The sequence below is a fragment of the Odocoileus virginianus genome, chromosome 33, assembly GCF_023699985.2.
Source record: "Odocoileus virginianus isolate 20LAN1187 ecotype Illinois chromosome 33, Ovbor_1.2, whole genome shotgun sequence".
NCBI lineage: Eukaryota > Metazoa > Chordata > Mammalia > Artiodactyla > Cervidae > Odocoileus > Odocoileus virginianus.
This window is the reverse complement of record NC_069706.1, coordinates 18562061-18586328: the sequence shown is the minus strand read 5'-3', so window position 1 is coordinate 18586328 and position 24268 is coordinate 18562061. Positions and strand designations below refer to the sequence as shown.

General features: G+C 37.1%; 1 protein-coding gene and 1 non-coding gene across 3 annotated transcripts in view; both read right to left on the bottom strand.

The window, feature by feature from the left end:
- Positions 1 to 24268, bottom strand: part of LOC110151697 (phospholipid-transporting ATPase ABCA3-like) — a 285960-nt gene that overhangs the window by 47778 nt on the left and 213914 nt on the right. For both annotated transcript variants that reach the window (XM_070460996.1, XM_070460997.1), the window contains 2 exons: positions 5895 to 6056; positions 3020 to 3198 (listed from right to left, as the gene is read on the bottom strand). In XM_070460996.1, the coding sequence (XP_070317097.1) occupies positions 3020 to 3198; positions 5895 to 6056 (341 nt within the window). The remainder of the gene's footprint in view (positions 1 to 3019; positions 3199 to 5894; positions 6057 to 24268) is intronic.
- LOC139032907 (U6 spliceosomal RNA) lies at positions 10924 to 11030 on the bottom strand. Its single transcript, XR_011485545.1, has one exon. It is a non-coding gene; the product is annotated as a U6 spliceosomal RNA (small nuclear RNA).

The window sequence follows — 24268 nt, the reverse complement described above, 5'->3', positions numbered from 1 at the left end:
CAGACAATTTTCTAATGGAGTATCAGTTTATATTCCCAACACCAATGTTTGATGGTTCCAATTTTACTGTTTCTTCAACACTTAGTATATTTATATGTATATTATGGTATCTCTCAGTGGCACCCTTTGCGCTTACCAATGACTGTTGATGTTGTTCATTTACATATGCTCACACTAATAAAGCAATGCTCAAAATTCTCCAAGCTAGGCTTCAGCAATATGTGAACCGTGAACTTCCAGATGTTCAAGCTGCTTTTAGAAAAAGCAGAGGAACCAGAGATCAAATTGCCAACATCCACTGGATCATTGAAAAAGCAAGAGAGTTCCAGAAGAACATCTGTTTCTGCTTTATTGACTATGCCAAAGCCTGTGGCTGTGTGGGTCACAATAAAATGTGGAAAATTCTGAAAGAGATGGGAATACCAGACCACCTGACCTGCCTCTTGAGAAACCTGTATGCAGGTCAGGAAGCAACAGCCAGAACTGGACATGAAACAACAGACTGGTTCCAAATAGGAAAAGGAGTATGTCAAGGCTGTATATTGTCACTCTGCTTACTTAACTTATATGCAGAGTACATCATGAGAAACGCTGGGCTGGAAGAAGCATAAGCTGGAATCAAGATTGCCGGGAGAAATATCAATAACCTCAGATATGCAGATGACACCACCCTTATGGCAGAAAGTGAAGACCAACTAAAGAGCCTCTTGATGAAAGTGAAAGAGGAGAGTGAAAAAGTTGGCTTAAAGCTCAGCATTCAGAAAACTAAGATCAAGGCATCTGGTCCCATCACTTCATGGCAAATAGATGGGGAAACAGTGGAAACAGTGCCAGACTTTATTTTTTTGGACTCCAAAATCACTGCAGATGGTGATAGCAGCCATGAAATTAAAAGATGCTTACTGCTTGGAAGGAAAGTTATGACCAACCTAGACAGCATATTAAAAAGCAGAGACCTTACTTTGCCAACAAAGGTCCGTCTGGTCAAGGCTATGGTTTTTCCAGTGGTCATGTATGGATGTGAGAGTTGGACTGTGAAGAAAGCTGAGCACCGAAGAATTGATGCTTTTGAACTGTGGTGTTGGAGAAGACTCTTGAGAGTCCCTTGGACTGCAAGGGGATCCAGGCAGTCCATCCTAAAGGGGATCAGTCCTGGATGTTCATTGGAAGGACTGATGCTAAAGCTGAAACTTCAATACTTTGGCCACCTTATGTGAAGAGTTGACTCACTGGAAAAGACCCTGATGCTGGGAGGGATTGGGGGCAGGAGGAGAAGGGGACGACAGAGGATGAGATGGCTGGATGGCATCACCGACTCGATGGACATGAGTTTGAGTAAACTCAGGGAGTTGGTGATGGACAGGGAGGCCTGGCAGGCTATGATTCATGGGGTCGCAAAGAGTCAGACATGACTGAGCGACTGAACTAACTGACTGGATATTTGTATGCTCATTTTTGTAAAGTCAGTGTTCAAGTCTTTTGCTCATTTTAAAATTGGATTTTCTGTCAATTTTATTAGTGATTTTTCAATTCAAAATATTTCTCCTCTGTGTGACTTGCCTTTTGACTCATTTAATAATGTCTTTTGATGATTATGCCTTCACTGTCATGGTTATATTTGCTGTGTTTTTGTTCTGAAAGCTTTATTGCTTTATCTTTCACACGTAGATGTAGAAAAGTTGTAAACTAAAACCAACCTGTATGAAGTAAGATGGGAATCAAAGTTCATTATGTGCGTATGGAAATCCGTTTGAATCGGCATCATTAATTGAGATGAAAATCATCTCTTCACTGCATTTTGTGTCACTTCTGTCATATTTGTGCATCTATTTCTAGACATTTTATTCCATTGTTGTCAAACTTTAGCATGCACAGAATTACTTGAGTGGCTCGTTAAAGCAAGAGTAATGGCTTCCAATCCCAAATCTTCTGGTTCAGTAGGTCAGGGATGGGGCCTGAAAAGTTGCATTTCTAAAAATCTGAGCTTATGCAGATAACCACACTTTAAGAAAAAATTATCCTTTCTGTTACATTGCTCTATTTCTTGGCCTTAAATTACTATAGTTTAAAAAACACATATATGGTAGTATATGTCTACCATATTTGTTCTTCCTCAGTCTTTCCTTGGAGATTCTTAACACTTTGCATTTCTGTGCACATTTTTAAATCACTTTACATTTCCACGTAAGCTTTAGAATCAACTGATCAGATGATCATTCTGTACACACATACACACACACAGGATTTTGATTGGGATTGCATTAAATCTTTAGATTAGTTTAGGGAAAATTGTCATCTCCCCATGATTGGGTTTTCCAAAGCAAGAACATGGTATATTTCTTCATTTATATAGGTCTTCTTTAATATTTCAATTGTTTTTTTTGTAATATTCCATGAAAATGTCTTATATAACTTCCTTTAGATTTATTCCTGGGTATTTTTTTTTAATTCAAGTAACACCATTTGAATGTTTTTATGCTATTCAAATGGCATGTTTATATTGAACTTTTTGTTTGTGGCTTATATATAGATATACAACTGATTTTTCTATGTAGACTTTTTATTTAGCAGTAGAACAGAGACCAAAACTTTTAACTTTAAGAAAGAGTCCAGGAGATTTTGACAAATACCAACATTTGAAAACAACTGCAATAGAGATGTGTTATTAAATATGCATTCTGTAGGCCAACAGAATCAATATCACTTGGGAGTTTATTAGAACTACACAGGGATCAAGTTAGGGTGAATGAGCAATTTGGGGAGGGAATGGTTTTCTGACACAGGAGACATTCAAGGGAAAGCTTTCTATTATGCTCAAAATATTTTACAGTATCATGTTCTGACTGGTAGAGGTCATAATGTTTAGAAACCAAAATTAAAATTATGATAAACATCTTTGATTCATACTGATCCCAGGCAACAGGGAGTGATTTATATTCCTATATCTTAGTAATGAAGTTAGGCAGATAGAGACATGCTTTTGGTCTTAGAAATATCTCTGATTCAATAAGATACTTACCTTATATAATTTTTTGAAGATACCAAACAAAATGTAGCGAAACAGAAAGGTTTTCACTTTCCACAAGGTGGTCTCCAGAAGGAATATCAAGAGGAAGAAAAGAAGTCCTGTGACAGCCATTGCAAGTAAGTATCTTCCAACTGCATCATGTTCCAAGGTATATATACTACGCTCAGTTACTGATGACAACAAATAAAATATGGAATACATGTAAATCCATGGCTGATTCATTTCAATGTATGACAAAAACTACTGTAATGATGTAAAGTAATTAGCCTCCAACTAATAAAAATAAATGGAAAAAAAAAAAAAGAGTTAACTCAATGAACAAACTTTAAAAAGTCAACAAATAGGAAGTACTAAGGAATGGCTATCAAACAAGCTCAAAATTAATGTATTTAATTGTATGTTTAAATAACTTTGTATGTCATCCAAAATATTTTCAAAATCCATTACAGTCCAAAATCTATACAGTCCATGGAATTCTCCAGGCCAGAACAGTGGAGTAGGTAGCCTTTCCCTTCTCCAGGACATCTTCCCAACACAGGGATTGAATCCAGGTCTCCCGCATTGCAGGCAGATTCTTTACTAGCTGAGCCCTCAAAATCCATTAATGGAGGCAAAACCTTTAATTCCATGAGCTTTGTTTTGCTATAGTTCTAGGCATCCATTCCCAACATAGTCAGAATCATTGGGTGAATGCCCACTCACACTAACTAGAGTACTGGGTAGTAGCAGAGACTCTCCTTGCCCTCAAATATTGTTTTCTCTGAAAATACTTTAGATAGAGGTTTTGAAAATTGGAGCAGGAGCAGAAGAATCACCTGGTAGTGTGCTACATATACACTTTAACCTATAAGAGCTAAAGGTTAAAGTTTAGAAGTTAGTTGTAACTTAACTTTTAAACTTAAGTTGTAAATGCCTAAGAGCTGGTACTTTCCCAATTACTTATGAGAAAACTTTATAATTACAAGGTTTTGAATTCGTGAAAACAGTAGATTCATAAAAGTGGTAAAGATCAAATTTCTTTTTTACTTTTAAAAAACTTCATATTAAAATATGATATACACACTTGGAAATTCACCTAAGTATAGGACTCATTGAATTTTTAGAAACTGAAAATATCTATATAACGAGCAATATTTTTCACCAGTTTTAAACTTCAACTGCATCATATTATTTCTTTTCTCTTTTACTTTCTTCCTTTCTTTCACTCTTTCCTTCTAATTTGTAGTTGTGCATGCGTGCATGTCTGCTAAGTCATTTCAATCATGCCTGACTCTTTGTGATCTTGTGGAGTGTAGCCCGTCATGCTCCTCTGTCCATGAAGATTCTCCAGGCAAGAATACTGGAGTGGGTTGCCATGTCCTCACCCAGGAGATTTTCCTGACCCAGGGATCAAACCTGAATCTCTTATGTCTCATGCATTGGCAGGTGGGTTCTCTACCACTAGAGCCACATGGGAAGTCCATTTATCACTGGACGTACTTTTTGTAGTTATCACTCAAGACATTACATTATGCATGCATAACTTACAGTCTGAGTGAAGTGTAAAAACCTTTTCCATGATTTATATCTCTTTAACACCCCCATTTATTACTGTCTTAAATATCCCCACTATATACACTGAGAACATTATCATACACTGTTACCACTTTTGCTTTAACCACCAAATTTGAGAAAACTCAAGAGGAGAAAGTATATAGTGTCCACCCATATTTTTATTTTTTTCATTTTTTTTTTTTGATGCTTCAAAATTCTTTCTTCAATCATTTATGTTTACAGAATCTCTAGAGCCATTCTTCCAGGACTTCTAGAGGTGACAAATTTGTGTAGATATTATTCATCTGAAAATGTCTTGATTTCCCCTTCATTCTTGAAAGTTATTTCCTATCTATATGAAGTTTTGAGTAGACAGCTTTTTTATTTACTTGACGATAACCTGCTGCTTCTTTTGGTGTTTATGCTGTCTGGTGAGAAATCTATAAATTAGAGGAATTGTTTTGCCTTTATGGATAAGGTACCATTTTTTTTCTGTAGCTACTTTTCTTTAGTTTTCAAAGTTTAATTATGATATCTCTTGGCATGAATTTCTTCAGTCTTTTTAGAATTGAGATATAATTAATATATAACATTAGTTTCAGGTATATAACATAATAATTTGATATTTGTATATGTTGAGAAATGATCACCACAATACGTCTTATTAATATCCATCACCACACATACTTGTGCTTTTTTGTGTGTGATGAGAACTTTTAATATATACTCTCTTAGCAACTTTCAATTATACAATTCAGTATAAGTATCTATAGTTACCATTCTGTACTTTACATCCCCATGAGTTACTTATTTTATAACTGGAAGTTTGTACCTTTTAAATCCCTTCTCTTATTTTGCCCAACCTCACATCCCCTGCTTCCTGCAACCATCAGTTTGTTATCCATGAGTTTCTTTTAAAGATTCCATTTGTAAGTGAAATGATATGATACTCATCTTTCTTTGTTTGACTTATTTCACTAGGCATAATGCTCTAAAGGTATATCTGTAATGTCTCAAATGGCAAGATTTCCTCCTCGTTTATGGATAAATAATATTCCATTACATATACACCCCATTTTCTTTATCCATTCATCCATGGCTATCATTTCTCATGAGAAAAATGCACTATGCATATGAGTAGTGAATCTTAGCTCTAACTCGTAAAGTTGTATAACAGAATAAGTTATTCAATTTTGTATAAGCTTTAGTTCAAAGAGAGAATAGCACAAAACTTGAATAACTGTGAAGATTCAAAATAATGTAGCTATTCACATGCAATAATTAATTGACTAGTTTTAACTCTGATGAGCCTTGGGTAGCCCAAGATACTTACCTGCTTTACTACAATTCATTAAGGGAGAAACCTTTTTCGGTGAAGCACATGCAAATTTTGTGTACTCGATATCATAATACCGACTGATGCTCATCCCAAAATTATGTATAGGTAACACCATCATTGCATTAAGCAGGATGCTTTTAGAAGCAGCACTTTCGCCTGTGTTTAAAAAGATAATAACATTAGCGTGGTTTATATGAAATGAACTGTCCCAGGAAAGTAAAATCTCCCTAAGTTGATCAAACTAAACTGAGAAAATTACAAAGCCATAATATTATCCTTGTAAATCTCTTGCCGCTAAGTATACAGTTTCTGATATCTTGTAGTGTAGTTTGTGTTGATAATTACAAAGCTGGAAAATCCTTTTGGGAAAGTTGACGTCCATATTATCTCTCTTCCTGTCACTTGATGTGAACAGTAAACTCATACTTATTATTTCTCATATTTCTTATCCTATGTGATCAATAAAAATAGTCATAATGAGAAATTAGCCTCATACTCAACAGTGAGAAAGAGATAAAGGAACATTTTAAAAGTTGAAAGAAATATTTTTAAAGAACCAAACTTAAAGCTAACTGTGTGTGCATGCTTAGTTGCTCAGTCATGTCCAACTCTTTGTGATCCTGCGGACTGGAGCCCAGCAGGCTCCTCTGTCCATGGAATCCTCCAGGCAAGAATACTGGTTGTTGCTAAGCCACTTCAATTGTGGCCGACTCTGTGTAACCCCATAGACGGCAGCCCACCAGGCTCCCCCGTCCCTGGGATTCTCCAGGCAAGAACACTGGCGTGGGTAGCAATTCTCTTCTCCAGGGGATCTTTCCAACTCAGGGATCAAACCCAGATCTCCTGCATTGCAGATTCCTTAACATCTGAGCCACAAGGGAAGCCCTAAAACTGAGGTTTCTCTAAATATTAAATTAATATGTATAATGTGCTGTGTGCTAAGTGACCACTCTGCAACCCCATGGACTGCAGCCCACCAGGCTCCTCTGTCCATGGGGATTCTCCAGGCAAGAATACTGAAGTGGGTAGGCATGCTTTTCTCCAGGGTATCTTCCCAATCCAGGGATTGAACCCATATCTCCTGCAATTGCAGGCAGGTTCTTTTTTTTTTTTTTTTTTGGTCTTTATTGACTGAGCCAGCAGGGAAGCCCAAGAATACTGGAGTGGGTAGCCTATCCTTCTCCAAGGGATCTTCCTGCCCAGGAATCAAACCAGGGTCTCCTGCATTGCAGGCGGATTCTTTACCAGCTGAGCTACCAGGGAAGCCCATATATATAATAGTTTATGAACATACATGAGTAAATATAAAAGTAGTTATAGGTTAAGATATTAGACTTCAAGATTGAGTTAAGATAATTGGGAATAATACGTCTGAGCAAAAAATATTTGTGAGATACTGACAAAAGAGAGGTGATGAGCAAAGATGATAGAGGATAAATGAGGTTCTTAGGATGTAAAATTTCCAAGTGGTTAAGTCACACCAAGCATGTTCAAAGAGGATAAAAGTTAGTTTAGATCCACATAATATGGTGGCCAGAAATAATAATTCTGGACATTGATTGGCCACTTTAGTATTGAAAAAAGGGAAAGTGTTAGTCATTCAGTCGTGTCTGACTCTTTGCAACCCCATGGAATGTAGCCTGCTGGGCTCCTCTGTCCATGAAATTCTCCAAGCAAGAAAGTATGCTAAAAGTAGTGTCATTTCATCTCCTTGCTTACATTTACTCCTTATAATTTTTAATGTGATTTTAAACAGGATACTCTGAAAACTATAAAACATTGATAAAGGGAATCAAAAATTATTTAAAGAAATAAAAAGACATCCCCTGCTCTAGGATTAAAATAATTAATATTATTAATACAGTTATACTACCCAAAGCAATCTACAGATTTAGTGCAATCCCTATTAAATGTCAGTTTTCAAAAAACTAGAACAAATAATTCTAAAATTCATATGGAACCACTAAAGATTTCAAGTTGCCTAACCAATTTTGAGATAAAAGAATAAATCTGGAGATATAACCCTCCCAGACTTCAGACTATACCACAAAATTACACTAATCAAAACAGTGTGGTACTGGCACAAAACAGGCAAGAAGCCCAGAAATAAGCCCATGCACATACAGTCAATTAATCTGCAACAAAGGAGGCAAAAATGAATAGAAGAGAAAAGATAGTTTCTTCAACAAGTGCTACTGAGAAAACTGGACAACCACAAATTAAACAGTGAGATTAAAACATTCCCTCACACAATATACAAAAATCAAACCCAAAATGGTTTAAAGACCTAAATGCAAGATCTGAAATCATAAAACTCTTAGAAGAGAACATGGGCTGAATATTATAACATGAATCACGGTGGTACTTTCTTGGATCAGACTCCTGAGGCAAAAGAAATAAAAAAAATAAACAAATAAGATCTAGTTAGACTTAAAATATTTTGCACAGAAAAGGAAACCATCAACAAAGTGAAAATACAACCTATGGAATGGGAGAAAATATTTACAAATGATGTGACAGACAAGGGGTTAATATCCAAAATATAAAAAGCAGCTCATTCAACTCAGTATCCCCCCAAACAAGCAACTCAATTAAAAAAAAATGGGCAGAGATCTGAATAGACTTTTCTCCAAAGAAGACATACAGATGGTAACAGACACTTGAAAAGATGCTCAACATTGCTAATAACTAGAGAAATTCAAACCTAAACAACAATGAGATGTCACCTCACATGGGTCAGAACGACTGTCATCGAGGTCTATAACAAATGGTGGTGATGATATGGAAGAAGGGAACCCTTGTACCCTGTTGGAGGGAATGTAAATTGGTGCAGTCACTGTGGAAAACAGTGTAGAAGTTTCTCAAGAAACTTCAAATGAAACTATTGCATGATCCAGTAATTCCTGTCTCTGGTATATATCCAGAAAAAAAAGAAAACACTAATTCAAAAAGATGCATGCACCCCAACATTCAAGACAACAGTAGTTACAATAACCAAGATATAGCGGCAATCCAAACATCCATCAACAGAGGAATTGTTATATATCTCAGTCATAAAAGGAATAGAATTCTGCCATTTGCAGTAACGTGAATGGACCTTGATATTATGATAGTGAGATGTCAGAGAAAAACATATACTACAGTATATATTTCATATGTGGAATCTGAAAAATAACACAAATTAATGTATATGCAAAAGAGAAACAGATTCATGGATACAGAAAACAAACGTAGTTACCGAAGTGCAGGAGGAAAAGAGGAGAGACAAATGAGGTTTATGGTTTTAACAAATACCAGCTACTACATACATAAGAGACAAGCAACAGTAACATACTCTAGAGCGCAGAGAATTATACCCATAATCTTCTAATAACCTGTAGTGGAGTATAATCTGCAAAAATACTGAATCACTATGCTGTTCACCTGTAACCAACATAATATTGCAAATCACTTATTCTTCAATGAAAATATAAGTGGCTAATGCAGTAGATTAAAGTATTAGTCTCGCTCTGTATAGTACATAAATAGCCCCTCATCTTTAAGGAGCAGAGGAAAATCTTCCCATATAAAGAAGAGTAGTATGATTCCTCACCCCATTAATTGTTGAAAGATACCATTTGAGGGAGGTGAGACAAGAAATAAAAACTGAGAAAAATATGCTGTAATGGATAATGTTTTAAAATGTTTATCTTCCAATTCAGCATGTGTACTAATCAGCAAGAGTAGAATATCAACCAACTAGATTGGGCATAAATGATAAATAATCACGGTAGTTATCCTGTGCATTATGACTGAACAGACCTTTTCTAGGATTTAGAGAAAAGCAGAATTGCTGTCTGCAGTTTTGGTTTTCCTCTTTATACATTCTCAATGTCACTAATAACAATACCTTGACTTTTATGTCATGTCTGAGTAATGAAAATTTAATTTCTTTCTAATTTTTATCTATTACTAATTACTATCTATTTATATTACTAATTTCTATCTATTACTAATTAAGACATTAGATGTCATGTTGATTTTTAGGGATCATTTTAAATGATTTATCATTGAGTATGATATTCATTGTTTTTTGTAAATGCCTTTTATGAGGTTATGGAAATATCTACTTTGCTATTAAGAAAAGTTATAATGAATCATTGTTGGATATTTTAATGATATTTTTGCATATATCTATATTTTATTCATTAATTTATTAATGTTGTGAATTATATTAATACACTTTCTGAGTCTATCATTTAATGAGTATATCATTTGCATTGTTTTTGTTGTTGTTCATATGCTCAGTTGCAGAACACCAGGCTTCTCTGTCCTTCCCAGAGTTTGCTCAAACTCATTTCCACTGAATCAGTGATGCCATCCAACCATCTCATCCTCTCTCATCCCCTTCTCCTGCCTTCAATTTTCCCAGGCATCAGGGTCTTTTCCAGTGAGTCGGGTCTTCAGATCAGGTAGCCAAAGCATTGGAGCTTCAGTATCAGGTCTTCCAATGAATACTCAAGGGTGATATTCCTTAGGATTGACTGGTTTAATCTCCTTGCTGTCCTTACTAGGAAATATCTAGTTTGGTCAAAGTGAGTTAGCTTACTGAATTCAGTTTCCAGCATTTTGTTCAAAATATTGCACCTGTATTTATGAGTAATTTTATCTTAGAATGTTCCTTTCTTCTATTCTTTTCCATTTATGTTGTCAAACTTATACTATTTTCATATAATGGGTAGAAAAGCTGTTTTCCCCCTCTTTATTCTCTAGAAGGGTCTGTATTAAATTAGAATTCCATTTTTGAATGTTGCATAAGACTTCAATATGGGCCTAATATTTTCCTTGTAGAAAGACTTTTAATTAATAGCTAATTTTTGAATGGTTTATGGGACAATTTACATTTTATAATAACCTCAGATGTGCAGATGATACCACTTTATTTTTGTGTGTGTGTGTCAAATCCCATTTATTTATTTTTTTTTTCATTTATTTCTATTAGTTGGAGGATAATTACTTTACAATATTGCAGTGGTTTTTGTCAAAAAATATGGAACGCTTCACGAATTTGCGTGTCATCCTTGCGCAGGGGCCATGATAATCTTCTCTGTATCGTTCCAATTTTAGTATATGTGCTGCTGAAGTGAGCACCAGATGATACCACTTTAATGGAAGGAAGTGAAGAGGAACTAAAGAGCCCCTTAATGAGAATGAAAGAGGAGAGTAAAACAGCTGGCTTAAAATTCAGCATTCAAAAAGTTAAGGTCATGGCATCCAGTCCCATCACTTCATGGCAAATAGATGGGGAAAAAATGAAAACAGTGACAGATTTTATTTTCTTGGTCTCCAAAATCACTGTCAATGGTGGACTGCAGCCATGAAGTTAAAAGATGCTTGCTTCTTGGAAGAAAAACTATGAACAATGTAGACAGCGTATTAAATGCAGAGACATGGCTTTGCTGTCAAAGGTCTGTATAGTCAGAACTATACTTTTCCCAGTGTTCATGTACAGATGTTAGAATTGGACCATAAAGAAGGCTGAGTGACAAAGAATTGATGCTTTTGAACTGTGGTGCTGAGGAAGACTCTTGAGAATCCCTTGGACAGCAAGGAGATCAAACCAGCATGCTGTTTTGATGACCATAACTTTGCAGTACAATCTGAAGTCAAGGGATGTGATTCCTCCAGCTCCATTTTTCTTTCTCAGGATTGCTTTAGCTATTTGTTTGTTGTTTTTCCATACAAATTGTAAAAAATTTTTAACTTATTTTGTGCCAAAAACCCCTGGAAATATGCTAGGGATTGTATTGTATTTGGATATTATAGTTTGCTTTGGATATTATAGTTATATTTGGATATTATAGATTGCTTTGGATATTATAGTTATATTCACAATATTGGTTCTTCCAATCCAAGAACATGGTATATCTCTCCATCAGTTTGTGTCATCTTTTATTTCTTTCATCAGTGTCACAGTGTTATGTATACTGGTCTTTTATCTCCTTAGGTAAGTTATTTATTTAGGTTTTTTATTCTTTTTGATGCTATGGTAAATGGAATCGGTTCCTTGATTTCTCTTTCTGGTCTTTCATTTTTAGTGTATAGGAATGCAAGAGATTTGTGTGTATTAATTTTGTATATTGCAAATACACCAAGTTCATTGATAAGATCTAGTAGTTTCATGGTGGTCTCTTTAGGGTTTTCTATGTATAGTATGTTGTTATCTGCAGTGACAGTTTTACTTCTTTTAAAAAAATTATTTATTTTAATTGGAAGATAACTACTTTACAATATTGTGATGGTTTTGGCCATACATCAACAAGAATTGACCACAAGTATACACGTGCCCTCCCAACCTGAACCCCCTCCCACCTCCTTCCCCACCCTGACCCCTGGGGTTGACCCAGGGCACCAGCTTTGGGTGCCCTGCTTCATGCATCAAACTTGCACTGGCCATCTGTTTTACATATGGTAATGTACATGTTTCAATGCTATTCTCTCAAATCATCCCATCCTTGCCTTCTCCCACTGAGTCCAAAAGCCTGTTCTTTACATCTGTGTCCCCTTTGCTGCCCTGCATGTATGGTCATCAGTACCATGTTTCTAAATTCCATATAATATGTTAATATACAGTATTAGTGGTGTTGGGAAAACTGGTCAACATGAAAAATGATGAAATTAGAACACTTTCTAATAACATTCACACACACAAAAAATCAAAATGAATTAAAGATCAAAATGCAAGGCCAGAAACTATAAAACGCTTAGAGGAAAACACAGGCAGAACATTCTCTGATATAAATCACAGCAAGATCCTCTAAACCACCCTCTCAGAGTAATGGAAATAAAAACAAAATAAACAAACGGGACCTAAATAAACTTAAAACTTTTGCACAATGAAGGAAACTATAAGGAAGGTGAAAATGAAAAGACAACCATCAGAATGGGAGAAAATAATAGCAAATGAAACAACTGACAAAGAATTAACCTCCAAAATATACAAGCAGCTCATGCAGCTCAATAGTAGAAAAAATGAAAAATCCAATCAAAAAGTGAGCAAAAGACCTAAACAAACATTTCTCCAAAGAAGATATACAGGCAGAAAACACGCCCAACATCACCCATTAGAGAAATGCAAATGAAAACCACAATGAGGTATCATCTCATACCACTTAGAATGGCCATAATCAAAAAGTCTACAAATGCTACAAAGGGTGTGGAGAAAAGGGAACCCTCTAAAACTGTTGGTGGGAATGCAAACTGGTACAGCTACTATGGAGAACAGGGAGGAGATTCCTTAAAAAAAAAAAATGGAAATAGAACTGCCATCAGTTCAGTTCAGTTGCTCAGTGGTGTCCGACTCTTTGTGACCCCATGGATTGCAGCACACCAGGATTCCTTGTCCATCACTAACTCCTGGAGCTTGCTCAAGCTCATGTCCATTGAGTCAGTGATGTCATCCAATCATCTAATCCTCTGTTATCACCTTCTCCTCCTGCCTTCAATCTTTCCCAGAATCAGGGTCTTTTCCAATGAGTCAGTTCTTCGCATCACGTGGCCAAAGTAATGGAGTTTCAGCTTCAGCATCAGTCCTTCCAATGAATATTCAGGACTGATTTCCTTTAGGATTGATTGGTTAGATCTAAGGGACTCTCAAAAGTCTTCTCCAACACCGCTCAAAAGCATCAATTCTTTGGCACTCAGCTTTCTTTATGGTCCAACTCTCACATCCATACAAGACTACTGGAAAACCATAACTTTAATTAGACGGATCTTTGTTGGCAAAGTAATATGTGTGCTTTTTAATATGCTGTCTAGGTTGGTCATAACTTTTCTTTCAAGGAGCAAGCATCTTTTAATTTCATGGCTGCAGTCACCATCTGTAGTGATTTTGGAGCCAAGAAACTAAAGTTTGTCACTGTTTCCACTGTTACCCCATATATTTGTCATGAAGTGATGGGACCGGATGCCATGATCTTAGTTTTTTGAATGTTGAGTTTTAGGCTGTTTTTTTCACTCTCCTCTTTCATTTTCATCAGGAGGCTCTTTAGTTCCTATTCACTTTTTGCCATAAGGGTGGTGTCATCTATATATCTGAGGTTATTGATATTTCTCCTGGCAATCTTGATTCCAGCTTGTGCTTCATCCAGCCCAGCATTTCACATCATGTACTCTGCACATAAGTTATGTAAGCAGACTGACAATATACAGCCTTGGTGTACTCCTTTCCAACTTGCAACCAGTCCATTGAGCCATGTCCAGTTCTAACTGTTGCTTCTTGAGCTGCGTACAGATTTCTCAGGAGGCAAGTAAGGTTGTCTGGTATTCCCATCCCTTTAAGGATTTCCCACAGTTTTTTGTGATCCACACAGTCAAAGGCTTTGATGTAGTCAATAAAACAGAAGTAGATATTTTTTGGAACTCTTTTGATTTTTTGATGATCCAATGATTGTTGGCAATTCGATCTCTGGTTCCTCTGCCTTTTCTAAATCCGGACTGAACATCTGGAAGTTCTCAGTTCACGTACTTTTGAAGCCTGGCTTGGAGAATTTTGAGCATTACTTTTCTAGCTTGTGAGATGAGTGCAATTGGACAGGAGCTTGAACTTTCTTTGGTATTGCTTTTCTTTGGGATTGGAATGAAAATTGACATTTTCCAGCCCTGTGGCCACTGCTGAGTTTTCCAAATTTGCTGGCATATTGAGTGCAGCGCTTTCACAGCATCATCTATTAGGATTTGAAATAGCTCAGCTGGAATTCCATCACCTCCACTAGCTTTGTTCATAGTGATGTTTCCTAAGGCCCACTTGACTTCCCATTCCAGGATGTCTGGCTGATGTCTCAGGATGTCTGAGTAATCACACCATCGTGGTTATCTGGGTCATGAAGATCTTTTTTGTATAGTTCTTCTGTGTATTCTTTCCATCTCTTCTTAATATCTTCTGCTTCTGTCTGGCCCATACCGTTTCTGTCCTTTATTGTGCCCATCTTTGCATGAAATGTTTCCTTGGTATCTCTAATTTTCTTGAAGAATAGATCTCCATTCTTTCCTATTCTATTGTTTTCCTCTCTTTCTTTTCATTGATCACTGAGGAAGGCTTTCTTATCTCTCCTTGCTATTCTTTGGAATTTCCATACAACCCAGCAGTCCCACTGTGGGGCATACAACGTGGGGAAACCAGAATTGAAAGAGACATGTACCCCAATGTTCATCGGAGCACTATTTATAATAGCCAAGACATGGAAGCAACCTAGATGTCCACTGGCTGATGAATGGATAAGGAAGTTGTGGTACATATACACAATGAAATATTACTCAGCTATTAAAAAAGAACACACTTGAGTCAGTTCTAATGAGGTGGATGAACATGGGACCTATTACATGGAGTGAAGTAAGTCAGAATGATAAAGACAAACACTTCTTTTCTAATTTGTATTGCTTTTATTTATTTTTCTTCTTTGATTGCCTTGTCTAGGACTTCCAGTACTATGTTGAATATAGTGCTGAGAGTGAACATTCTTGTCTTATTCCTGATGTTAGAGAAAATACTTTCAGTTTTTCACCATGGGGAATGATGTTTGCTCTGCATTTGTCCTGTATATCCCTTATTATGTTTAGGTAAGTTCCCTCCAAACCCACTTCCTGGAGAGATTTTATCATTCATGGACTTTGAATTTTGTCAAAAGCTTTTTCTGCATCTATTGAGTGGTTTTTTTATTTTTCAATTTGTTAATATGGTGTGCTCATTTGCATATACTGATTCATTTGCATATATTAAAGAATACTTGCATTCCTAAGATCTAGTCCACTTGATTCATGTTGGATGCATGTATATTTGTTGTTGCTCTTTAGTTACTAAGTTATGTCCAACTCTTTTGCAGCCCTATGGACTATAACCCCCCAGGTTCCTCTGCCCATGGGATTTTCCAGGCAAGAATACTGGAACAGGTTGCCATTTTCTTCTCTAGGGGATCTTCCCTACCCAGGGATCGAATCTATGTCTCCTGCATCGGCGGATAGATTCTTTAACAGTGAGCTGAATATTTATTTACAATTGCTGTATCTTCTTCTTATGTTCCCTTGCTCATTATATAGTGTCAATCCTTTTCTCTGGTAACAGTCTTTATCTTAAAGTTTCTTTTGTCTGATTCGAGTAATGTTGCTCCAGCTTTTTTTTTTTTATTTTCAATTTCATGGAATATCTTTACCTGTCCCCTCACTTTTGGTCTGTATGTGTCCCTAAAACTGAAGTATGTCTCTTCTAGGCAGCATATACACAGCTTTTGCTTTTGTATCCATTCATCTAGTCTCTGTCATTTGGTTGGGATATTTGATTCATTCACATTTAAGGTAATTATTGATATGCAAGTTCCTATTACCATTTTCTCAATTGTTTTGGGTTTGTTTTTGTAGGTCTTTTCTCTTCCTTTCCTATTTGTGTTCCTCTCTTAGGTTTTCCTTTATTGTGCCTATCTTTGCATGAAATGTTCCCTTGGTATCTCTAATTTTCTTGAAGAGATCTCTAGTCTTTCCCATTCTATTGTTTTACTCCATTTCTTTGCACTGATCACTGAGAAAGGCTGGAACTGGAATTCTGCATTCAAATGGGTATATCTTTCCTTTTCTCCTTTGCCTTTCACTTCTCTTTTTTCCATAGCTATTTGTAAGGCCTCCTTAGACAACCATTTTGCCTTTCTGCATTTCTTTTTCTTGGAGATGGTCTTGATCCCTGCCTCCTGTAAAATGTCACAAACTTCCGTCCATAGTTCTTCAGGCACTCTATCAGATCTAATCCCTTGAACCTATTTGTCACTTCCACTGTGGATTTGATTTAGGTTATACCTGAATGGTCTAGTGGTTTTCCCTACTTTCTTCAATTTAAGTCTGAATTTGGCAATAACGAGTTCATGGTCTGAGATCCAACCAGTCCATCCTCAAGGAAATCAGTTCTGAATATTCATTGGAAGGACTGATGCTGAAGCTGAAACTCCAATACTTTGGCCACCTCATGCGAAGAACTGACTCATTTGAAAAGAACCCGATGCTGGGAAATATTGAAAGCAGGAGGAGAAGGGGACGGCAGAAGATGAGATAGTTGGACAGCATCACCAACTCAATGGACATGAGTCTGAGTAAACTCTGGGAGTTGGTGATGGACAGGGAGGCCTGGTGCACTGCAGCCCATGGGGTCCCAAAGAGTCGGACATGATCGATCGACTGAACTGACTGACTGACTTATGTTTTCTACCTAGATAAGTCCATTTAGCATTTGCTGTAAAACTGGTTTGATGATGCCGAATTCTGTCAGCTTTTGCTTGTCTATGAAGTTTTTTATTTCTCCGTCAAATCCAAATCTACTAGAGCCTTGCTAAGTAGAATATTCTTGGTTTTAAGTTTATGCTTTTATCACTTTAGGTATATCCTGCCATTCCCTTCTGGCCTGCAAAATTTCTGCTGAAATATCAGCTGATAACATTATGAGGCTTCCCTTGTATGTTATTTGTTGCTTTTCCCTTGCTGATTTTAATTTTTTTATATTTAATTTTTGTTAGTTTAATATGCATCTCAGTGTGTTTCTCCTTGGGTTTATCCTGTATGGTACTCTCTGTGCTTCCTGGAGGTGGGTGCTAATTTTCTTTTCCATGTCAGGCAAGTTTTTGACTATAATTTTTTTCAAATATTTTGTCTGCTCCTTTCTCTTACTCTTCTTCTTTAGAGACCCCCATAGTTTGAATGTTTGTGTTTTTAGTATTATTCCAAAGGTCTCTAAGACTGTCCTCTTTTAATTATATTCTTTCTTCTTTGTTTAGTTCCATGCAGTAATTTCCACCATTTTATTTGCCAGCTCACATATCCATTCTTCTGATCCAGTTATTCAGTTGATTCTTTTTAGAGTACTTTTTATCTTAGTTATTGTGTTGTTCATCACAGTTTGTTTTTTAATTGGAGTTCTGTAGCTTTTCCAGGTCCTTGTTAATCATTTCTTGTATCTTCTTCATCTGTGCCTCTATTCTATTTTCAACATCTTAGATCAAATTTACTATCATCACTGTGAATTATTTTTCAGGTAGATTTCCTAGCTCCTTTTCATTTAGTTGGTCTTGTGGATTTGTACCTTGCTCCTTTGTCTGCCATGTATTTCTTTGCCATCTCATTTTGTTTGACTTACTGTGTTTTTTGCTTCTTTTCTGCAGTCTGCAGTGTCATAGTTGCTCCAGTTTCTACTGTCTGTCCCCTAGTCAATGAATGCTATTGAGGGGTTTGTGTAGGCTTCCTGTTGGAAGGAACTAGTGCATGCCTTCTGGTAGGTAGAGCTGGGTCTTATTTCTCTGGTGGGCAGGGCCATGTCAGGGGATGTGTTTGGGGATGTTTGTGAGCTTAGTACTACTTTAGTCAGCTTGTATGCTGAAGGTGGGGCTGTGTTCCTGTTACGCTGGTTGTTTGGCCTTAGGCGTTCTGGCACTGGAGTTTACAGACAGTTGGGTGCAACCAGATCTTGATGCCAAGATGAGGACCTCTGAGAGAAGTCATGCCAATCAATACTCTCCAGAGCCATGAATTACCTGGTGGTACTGCAGCCAGGCCTTGGCACTTCACCACAGGGCCTCAGGTTAAACCCCTCAATGGGTAACTAAGACCCTGCAAGTCATGCTGAGCCAACAAAAGGAAACAAATATAAATCAAGACAAGCAGTAAAAATAAAACCAAATAAAAACAAAGACCACAAAGAAACAAGAAAACAACCAAACATACTAAAACCATGAGACCAAAGCAGAATAAAACCAACAAGAGCAAAATATAAAATCCAAACAAACAACAACAAAAACCCAGAAAAAACAAACAAACAAACAAACAAAAAAAACCCCAGAACACAAAGAAACAAAAGACAGAAACAGAACAAAAAGCAAAATAAAATAGAAACACAAATATACGAAAAAATAGAAATAAGTAAAAGTAAAAAATAAATAGAACAATAACGACAAGAGCAACCATTCCTTGGGGCCTCTGCTATTAATGCCCTTGCCCCCAAAGGGTTGTTGTTGTTCAGCCCTCAGTCATGTCTGACTCTTTGCCACCCATGGACTGCAACACATCAGGCTTCCCTGTCCTTCACTGTCTCCCAGAGTTTGCTCAAACTCAGGTCCATTGAATTGGTGATGCCATCCAACCATCTCATCTTCTGTCATCCTCTTCTCCTTTCCCTTTAATCTTCCCTAGCATCAGGGTCTTTTCCAATGAGTCAGGTCTTCACATCAGTGACCAAAGTATTGGAGCTTCAGCTTCAGCATCAGTCCTTCCAAGGAATATTCAGAGTTGATTTCTTTTAGGATTGACTGGTTTGATCTCCTTACTGTTCAAGGGATGCTCAAGAGTTTTCTCCAGCACCATAGTTCAAAAGTATCGATTTTTCAATGCTCAGCCTTCTTTTTTTTTTTTTTTTTTCATTTATTTTTATTAGTTGGAGTCTAATTACTTTACAATATTGTAGTGGTTTTTGTCATACATTGACATGAATCAGCCATGGATTTACATGTATTCCCCATCCTGATCCCCCCTCCCACCTCCCTCTCCACCCGATTCCCCTGGGTCTTCCCAGTGCACCAGGCCCGAGCACTTGTCTCATGCATCCAGCCTGGGCCGGTGATCTGTTTCACCCTAGATAATATACATGTTTCAATGCTGTTCTCTCAAAACATCCCACCCTCACCTTCTCCCACAGATTCCAAAATTTTGTTCTGTACATCTGTGTCTCTTTTTCTGTTTTGCATATAGGGTTATCGTTACCATCTTTCTAAATTCCATATATATATGCGTTAGTATGCTGTATTGGTCTTTATCTTTCTGGCTTACTTCACTCTGTATAATGGGCTCCAGTTTCATCCATTTCATTAGAACTGATTCAAATGAATTCTTTTTAATGGCTGAGTAATATTCCATGGTGTATATGTACCACAGCCTCCTTATCCATTCGTCTGCTGATGGGCATCTAGGTTGCTTCCATGTCCTGGTATTATAAATAGTGAATGCTCAGCCTTCTTTATGGCCCATGAGTACTGGAAAAACAATAGCTTTGACTATATGGACCTTTGTTGGCAAAGTAATGTCTCTACTTTTTAATACACTGTCTAGGTTTGTCATAGCTTTTCTTCCAAGGAGCAAGCGTCTTTTAATTTCATGGCTGTAGTCACTGTCCACAGTGATTTTGGAGCTGAAGAAAATATTCTGTCACTGTTTCCATTGTTTCCCATATATTTGCCATGAAGTAATGGGGCCAGTTGCCATAATCTTAGTTCTTTGAATGTTGAGTTTTAAGCCAGCCTTTCACTCTCCTTTTTCACCTTCATTGAGAAGCTCTTTAGTTCCTCTTTGCTTTCTGCCATAAGGGTGGTGTCATCTGCATATCTGAGGTTATTGGTATTTCTCCCAGCAATCTTGATTCCAGCTTGTGCTTCATCCAGTCAGGCATTTTGCATGATGTACACTGCATATAAGTTGAATTAGCAGGGTGACAGTATACAGCCTTGATATACTCCTTTCCCAACTTTGAGCCAGGTGAGCGAGCCACAGCCAAACTCTACCCACCTAAGAGGCCCTCCCAGACTTCTTATTAGGTCTAGACCATGGATCAGTATCATTCTGTGACCTGTTAGGAAGCAGGATGCATAGAAATAGGTAAGAGGTGGGTGAGTGTATGTGAAGCTTCATCTTCAACTCCCCATTACTTGCATTACTGCCTGCGCCATCCTCCTACCCTCAAAACATTGTCTTCCTCAGTACTGTTCTCTGCTTCCAAAAAGTTTTGGGACTGTTGCTATTTGGGGCAGCTCAGACTCCGACCTAGACCAACTCCCACATGTATGTGTCCACAAAGACCACAGCTAGTAAAGCTAGACCCATGTCTGATGTGAGGGCACGTATTTTCCATTCAGATGTTCCATAGGTGTTTTATTTAAAAAAACCAATCATGGGTGTTTAATCTGTGACTTTCACAGCTGTATGGAGAGATTCTAATTCTGCTTCCTTAGTCACACAGTCCCAAGAGCTCAGCTTTGGTTTTGGTCACACCCCTGCATGTGGGTCACCCTCCAACGTCTGCTCCCCACCCAGGTGAGAGGGGGTGGTGAAGGCTGTGACTAACTGAGGCTTACTTGCTTTCTTGCTTAGGTCAGAGCCCCCTCTACTGCCTACAGTGGTAGGGTCTGGCAGGAGGTGGTGGCGGGCTGGACCTTGGGGGCTTGCTCAAGCCTGAGAGTGACATTGCAGCAGCCCCTGGGGCATGTGCTCACTCTGGCAGGAGCCCCCTCAGTGCCTGCAGACGTAGGGATGGAGTATGGGGAGAGAGGCCACGATGGCTGCCCTCTCTGCATGTGCCACTCAACAATGGTGCCTTGCTTCCACGGCAGTCTGTGCTTCCTCCAGAAGCATTCCCAGCTGCATAGGTCCTCACTCCAATCCCCTCCATGCAGCCAACAGCAGTCCTCTCCCTAGATCTGCTCTCCAGATTCCATGCTTCAGCATCCATTCCCCACCAGCCCTGGTGGATACCTGTCTCAGGCTGGGGCGTGAAGGGCTGTGGCCCATACCATCTGATTGAGTCTCACTCTGACCTATCTGACATGGGCTTGCTGCTGCACTTTCCCCTGGTAGCCCCTGAATCTCCCCTTCTATTTCATCTGATCTTGCCACTAGTGAGGGGGTGTTCCTATGGGCAGTAACCTCACCTCCTTCAGCAACCCCAAGGGGTGCATGTCCCATTCTATTTCCTCTTTACCTTGTTTTCCTCTTTTTCATCCTACCAGGTTATTAGGGGATCTTTCCCAGTTATTAGGTGTCTGAGGTCCTCTAATAATGTTCAGTAGGTACTCTGTGCAAATTATTTCACTTGTAGATGTATTCTTGATGTATTTGCGGAGAGAGGCGAACTCCAGATCCTCCTATTTTGCCATCTTAACCCAAAATCCTCTGTAACTTTGTAGAAAGTTTCAAGATCAAGAAACATAGAATTCCAACTTTATTCTTTTCCTACATTGTTCTCTTCATTTTGTGTGCTAAGTCGTTTCAGTCGTGTCCAACTCTTTGTGGCCCTATGGACTGTATGTAGCCCGTTGAGCTCCTCTGTCCATGGGATTCTCCAGGCAAGAATACTGAAGTGAGTCGCCTTCTCCAGGGGATCTTCCTGACTCAGGGACTAAATCTAGGTCTCCAACATTGCTGGCAGATTCTTTATCATGCGAACCACCAGGAAAGCCCTGAGCCCATTCTAATTTCATAAGAATTTTAGGATATTTTTCATTTCTGTGAAAAAAGATGTTGGAATTGTGTAGAGTTTGTGTTGAATCTGTAGACTGTTTTAGGTAGTATTATCTTAACATTGTTAAGTCTTCTAATCTATGAAGATAGATATTTTCACATTTATTTAGGTTTTGTTTAATTTTTCCCAGCAAAGTTTTACGGTTCTCAGCACAAGTTTTCATATACTTGGTTGGAATTTTTCATAAGTATTTAATTATTTCAGATGCTATTACAAATGAAATTGCTTTCTTTAATTCATTTTCAAATTTTTTATCGCTGGTGTATAGAAACAAAGTTGATTTTTATGTGTTAATCCTGTAATCTGAAAGTTTGCTAGTTTTTTCATTAGCTATAGTAACTGTCTTGATGGTTGTTTGGGCTTTTCCCTATATAAATCATCCTATCTGTGAAAAGAGACAGTTTTAGTTCTTTCCAACTTTAATGTTTTAAAATTTTTATTTCTCATCCAATTTCTCTGTCTACAATTGCAATTCAGTGTTGAATAGCCATGGTGAAAGGAGCATTCTTGTCTTATTTATGGTTTTAGAAGGAAAACTTTCAGTCTTTCACCATTGAGTATACCTGTAGTTTTTACATAAATACCCTTTATCATTCTGAAAAAATCCTAATTATCTGGGTGTATTACCATAAAAGCAAACTGAATTTTGTCAAATGTCTTTTATGAATCAGTTGGGATGATCATGTGGGATTTTTTCACCATTATTTTGATAATGAATGATTTGATTTTGTCTTGTTGAAATTTCCTTGCATTTCTGGTGTAATTCCACTTGGTCATGGTGTAATCATTTAAATTGCTATTGGTTTTGTTTGCCACTGTTTTTCCAGAGACTTGTGCACATATATTCACAAAAGGTATTTGTTTCTAATTATCTTTTCTTGTGATATCTTTATCTACCTTTGCTATAGGGAAATGGTTTCCTCAAAATGAATTAGGACTTGTTCTCTCGTATTAGGAAAATTTATGTTACTTATAAAGTTTTATAGAACTTACTGGTTAAACCATCTGATCCTGGGCTTCTCTTTGTTGTGAGATTTTTCATTCTTCTTTTAATCTCTTTATTTGTTAGAGGTTTACTGAGATTTTCTAATTCTTCTTCAGTCAGTATAAGTTATTTTTGTGCTCCTATGAATTTGTCCAGTCAGTTTAGATTATTTTTGTGCTCTTATGAGTTTGTCCATTTATTTCAGTTATCTAATTTTTGATGTGCAATCATTCAGTCTTGTACAACTTTTTATTTCTGGAAAATCAGACAAATTCCTCACATTCATTTCTGATTGTAGTTATTTCCTTCTTTATTTTTCCTTAGACAATCTAGCTGAAGTTCTTAAATTTTGTTGCTCTTTTCAAAGAATTTCCTTTTAGTTTCACTTTTCTTTTACCTCTAATCTTTATTATTTTCTTCCTTTTGCTGCCTTTGGCTTTAGTTTTCTCTTATTTTACTCATTTCTCAAGGTGCAAAGTTACAAAAGAAAAAATAGAATAATCTTTATTTCATGTTTCTTTACCTAGTTACCTTTACTGAAGATCTTTATTTCTTCATACAACTTCAAATTATATTATAGCATAATTTTATTTCATCCAGAATGACTCCTTTTAAAATTTCTTGTAATACAAGTTGAGTGGTAGTGTACCTACCTGTCTTTTTTTTTAAATCTGGGAGGCTCTAATTTTGTCTACATTTTTAAAGAACAGATTTGCTGGATATAGAATTCTTGATAGATAAGGTTTCTGTTTTTGTTGTTGTTTTTTTAAATTCCACAGTTTTCTGTTTTCCACGGTTTTTAATGGGAAATTCACTATTGATTTTATCAAGAACTCTTTGAACTTGGTGAGTTAATTCTTTCATGATGTTTTCAAGGTCCTCCTTTTTGTCTTTCTAGACTTATTGCAATGTGTCTTCATGAGGATCTCTAAATTCATTCTAGATGGAGTCTGCTGAATTTCTTGTGTTTTTAGGTTCATATCTTATCAAATTTGGGATGTTTTTGACTATTATTTCTTGAAATATTGTTTTTGCCTCCTTTTCTCTTTTTTCTCCTCTGGGACTATATATATGTATATGGTCTCCCTGATG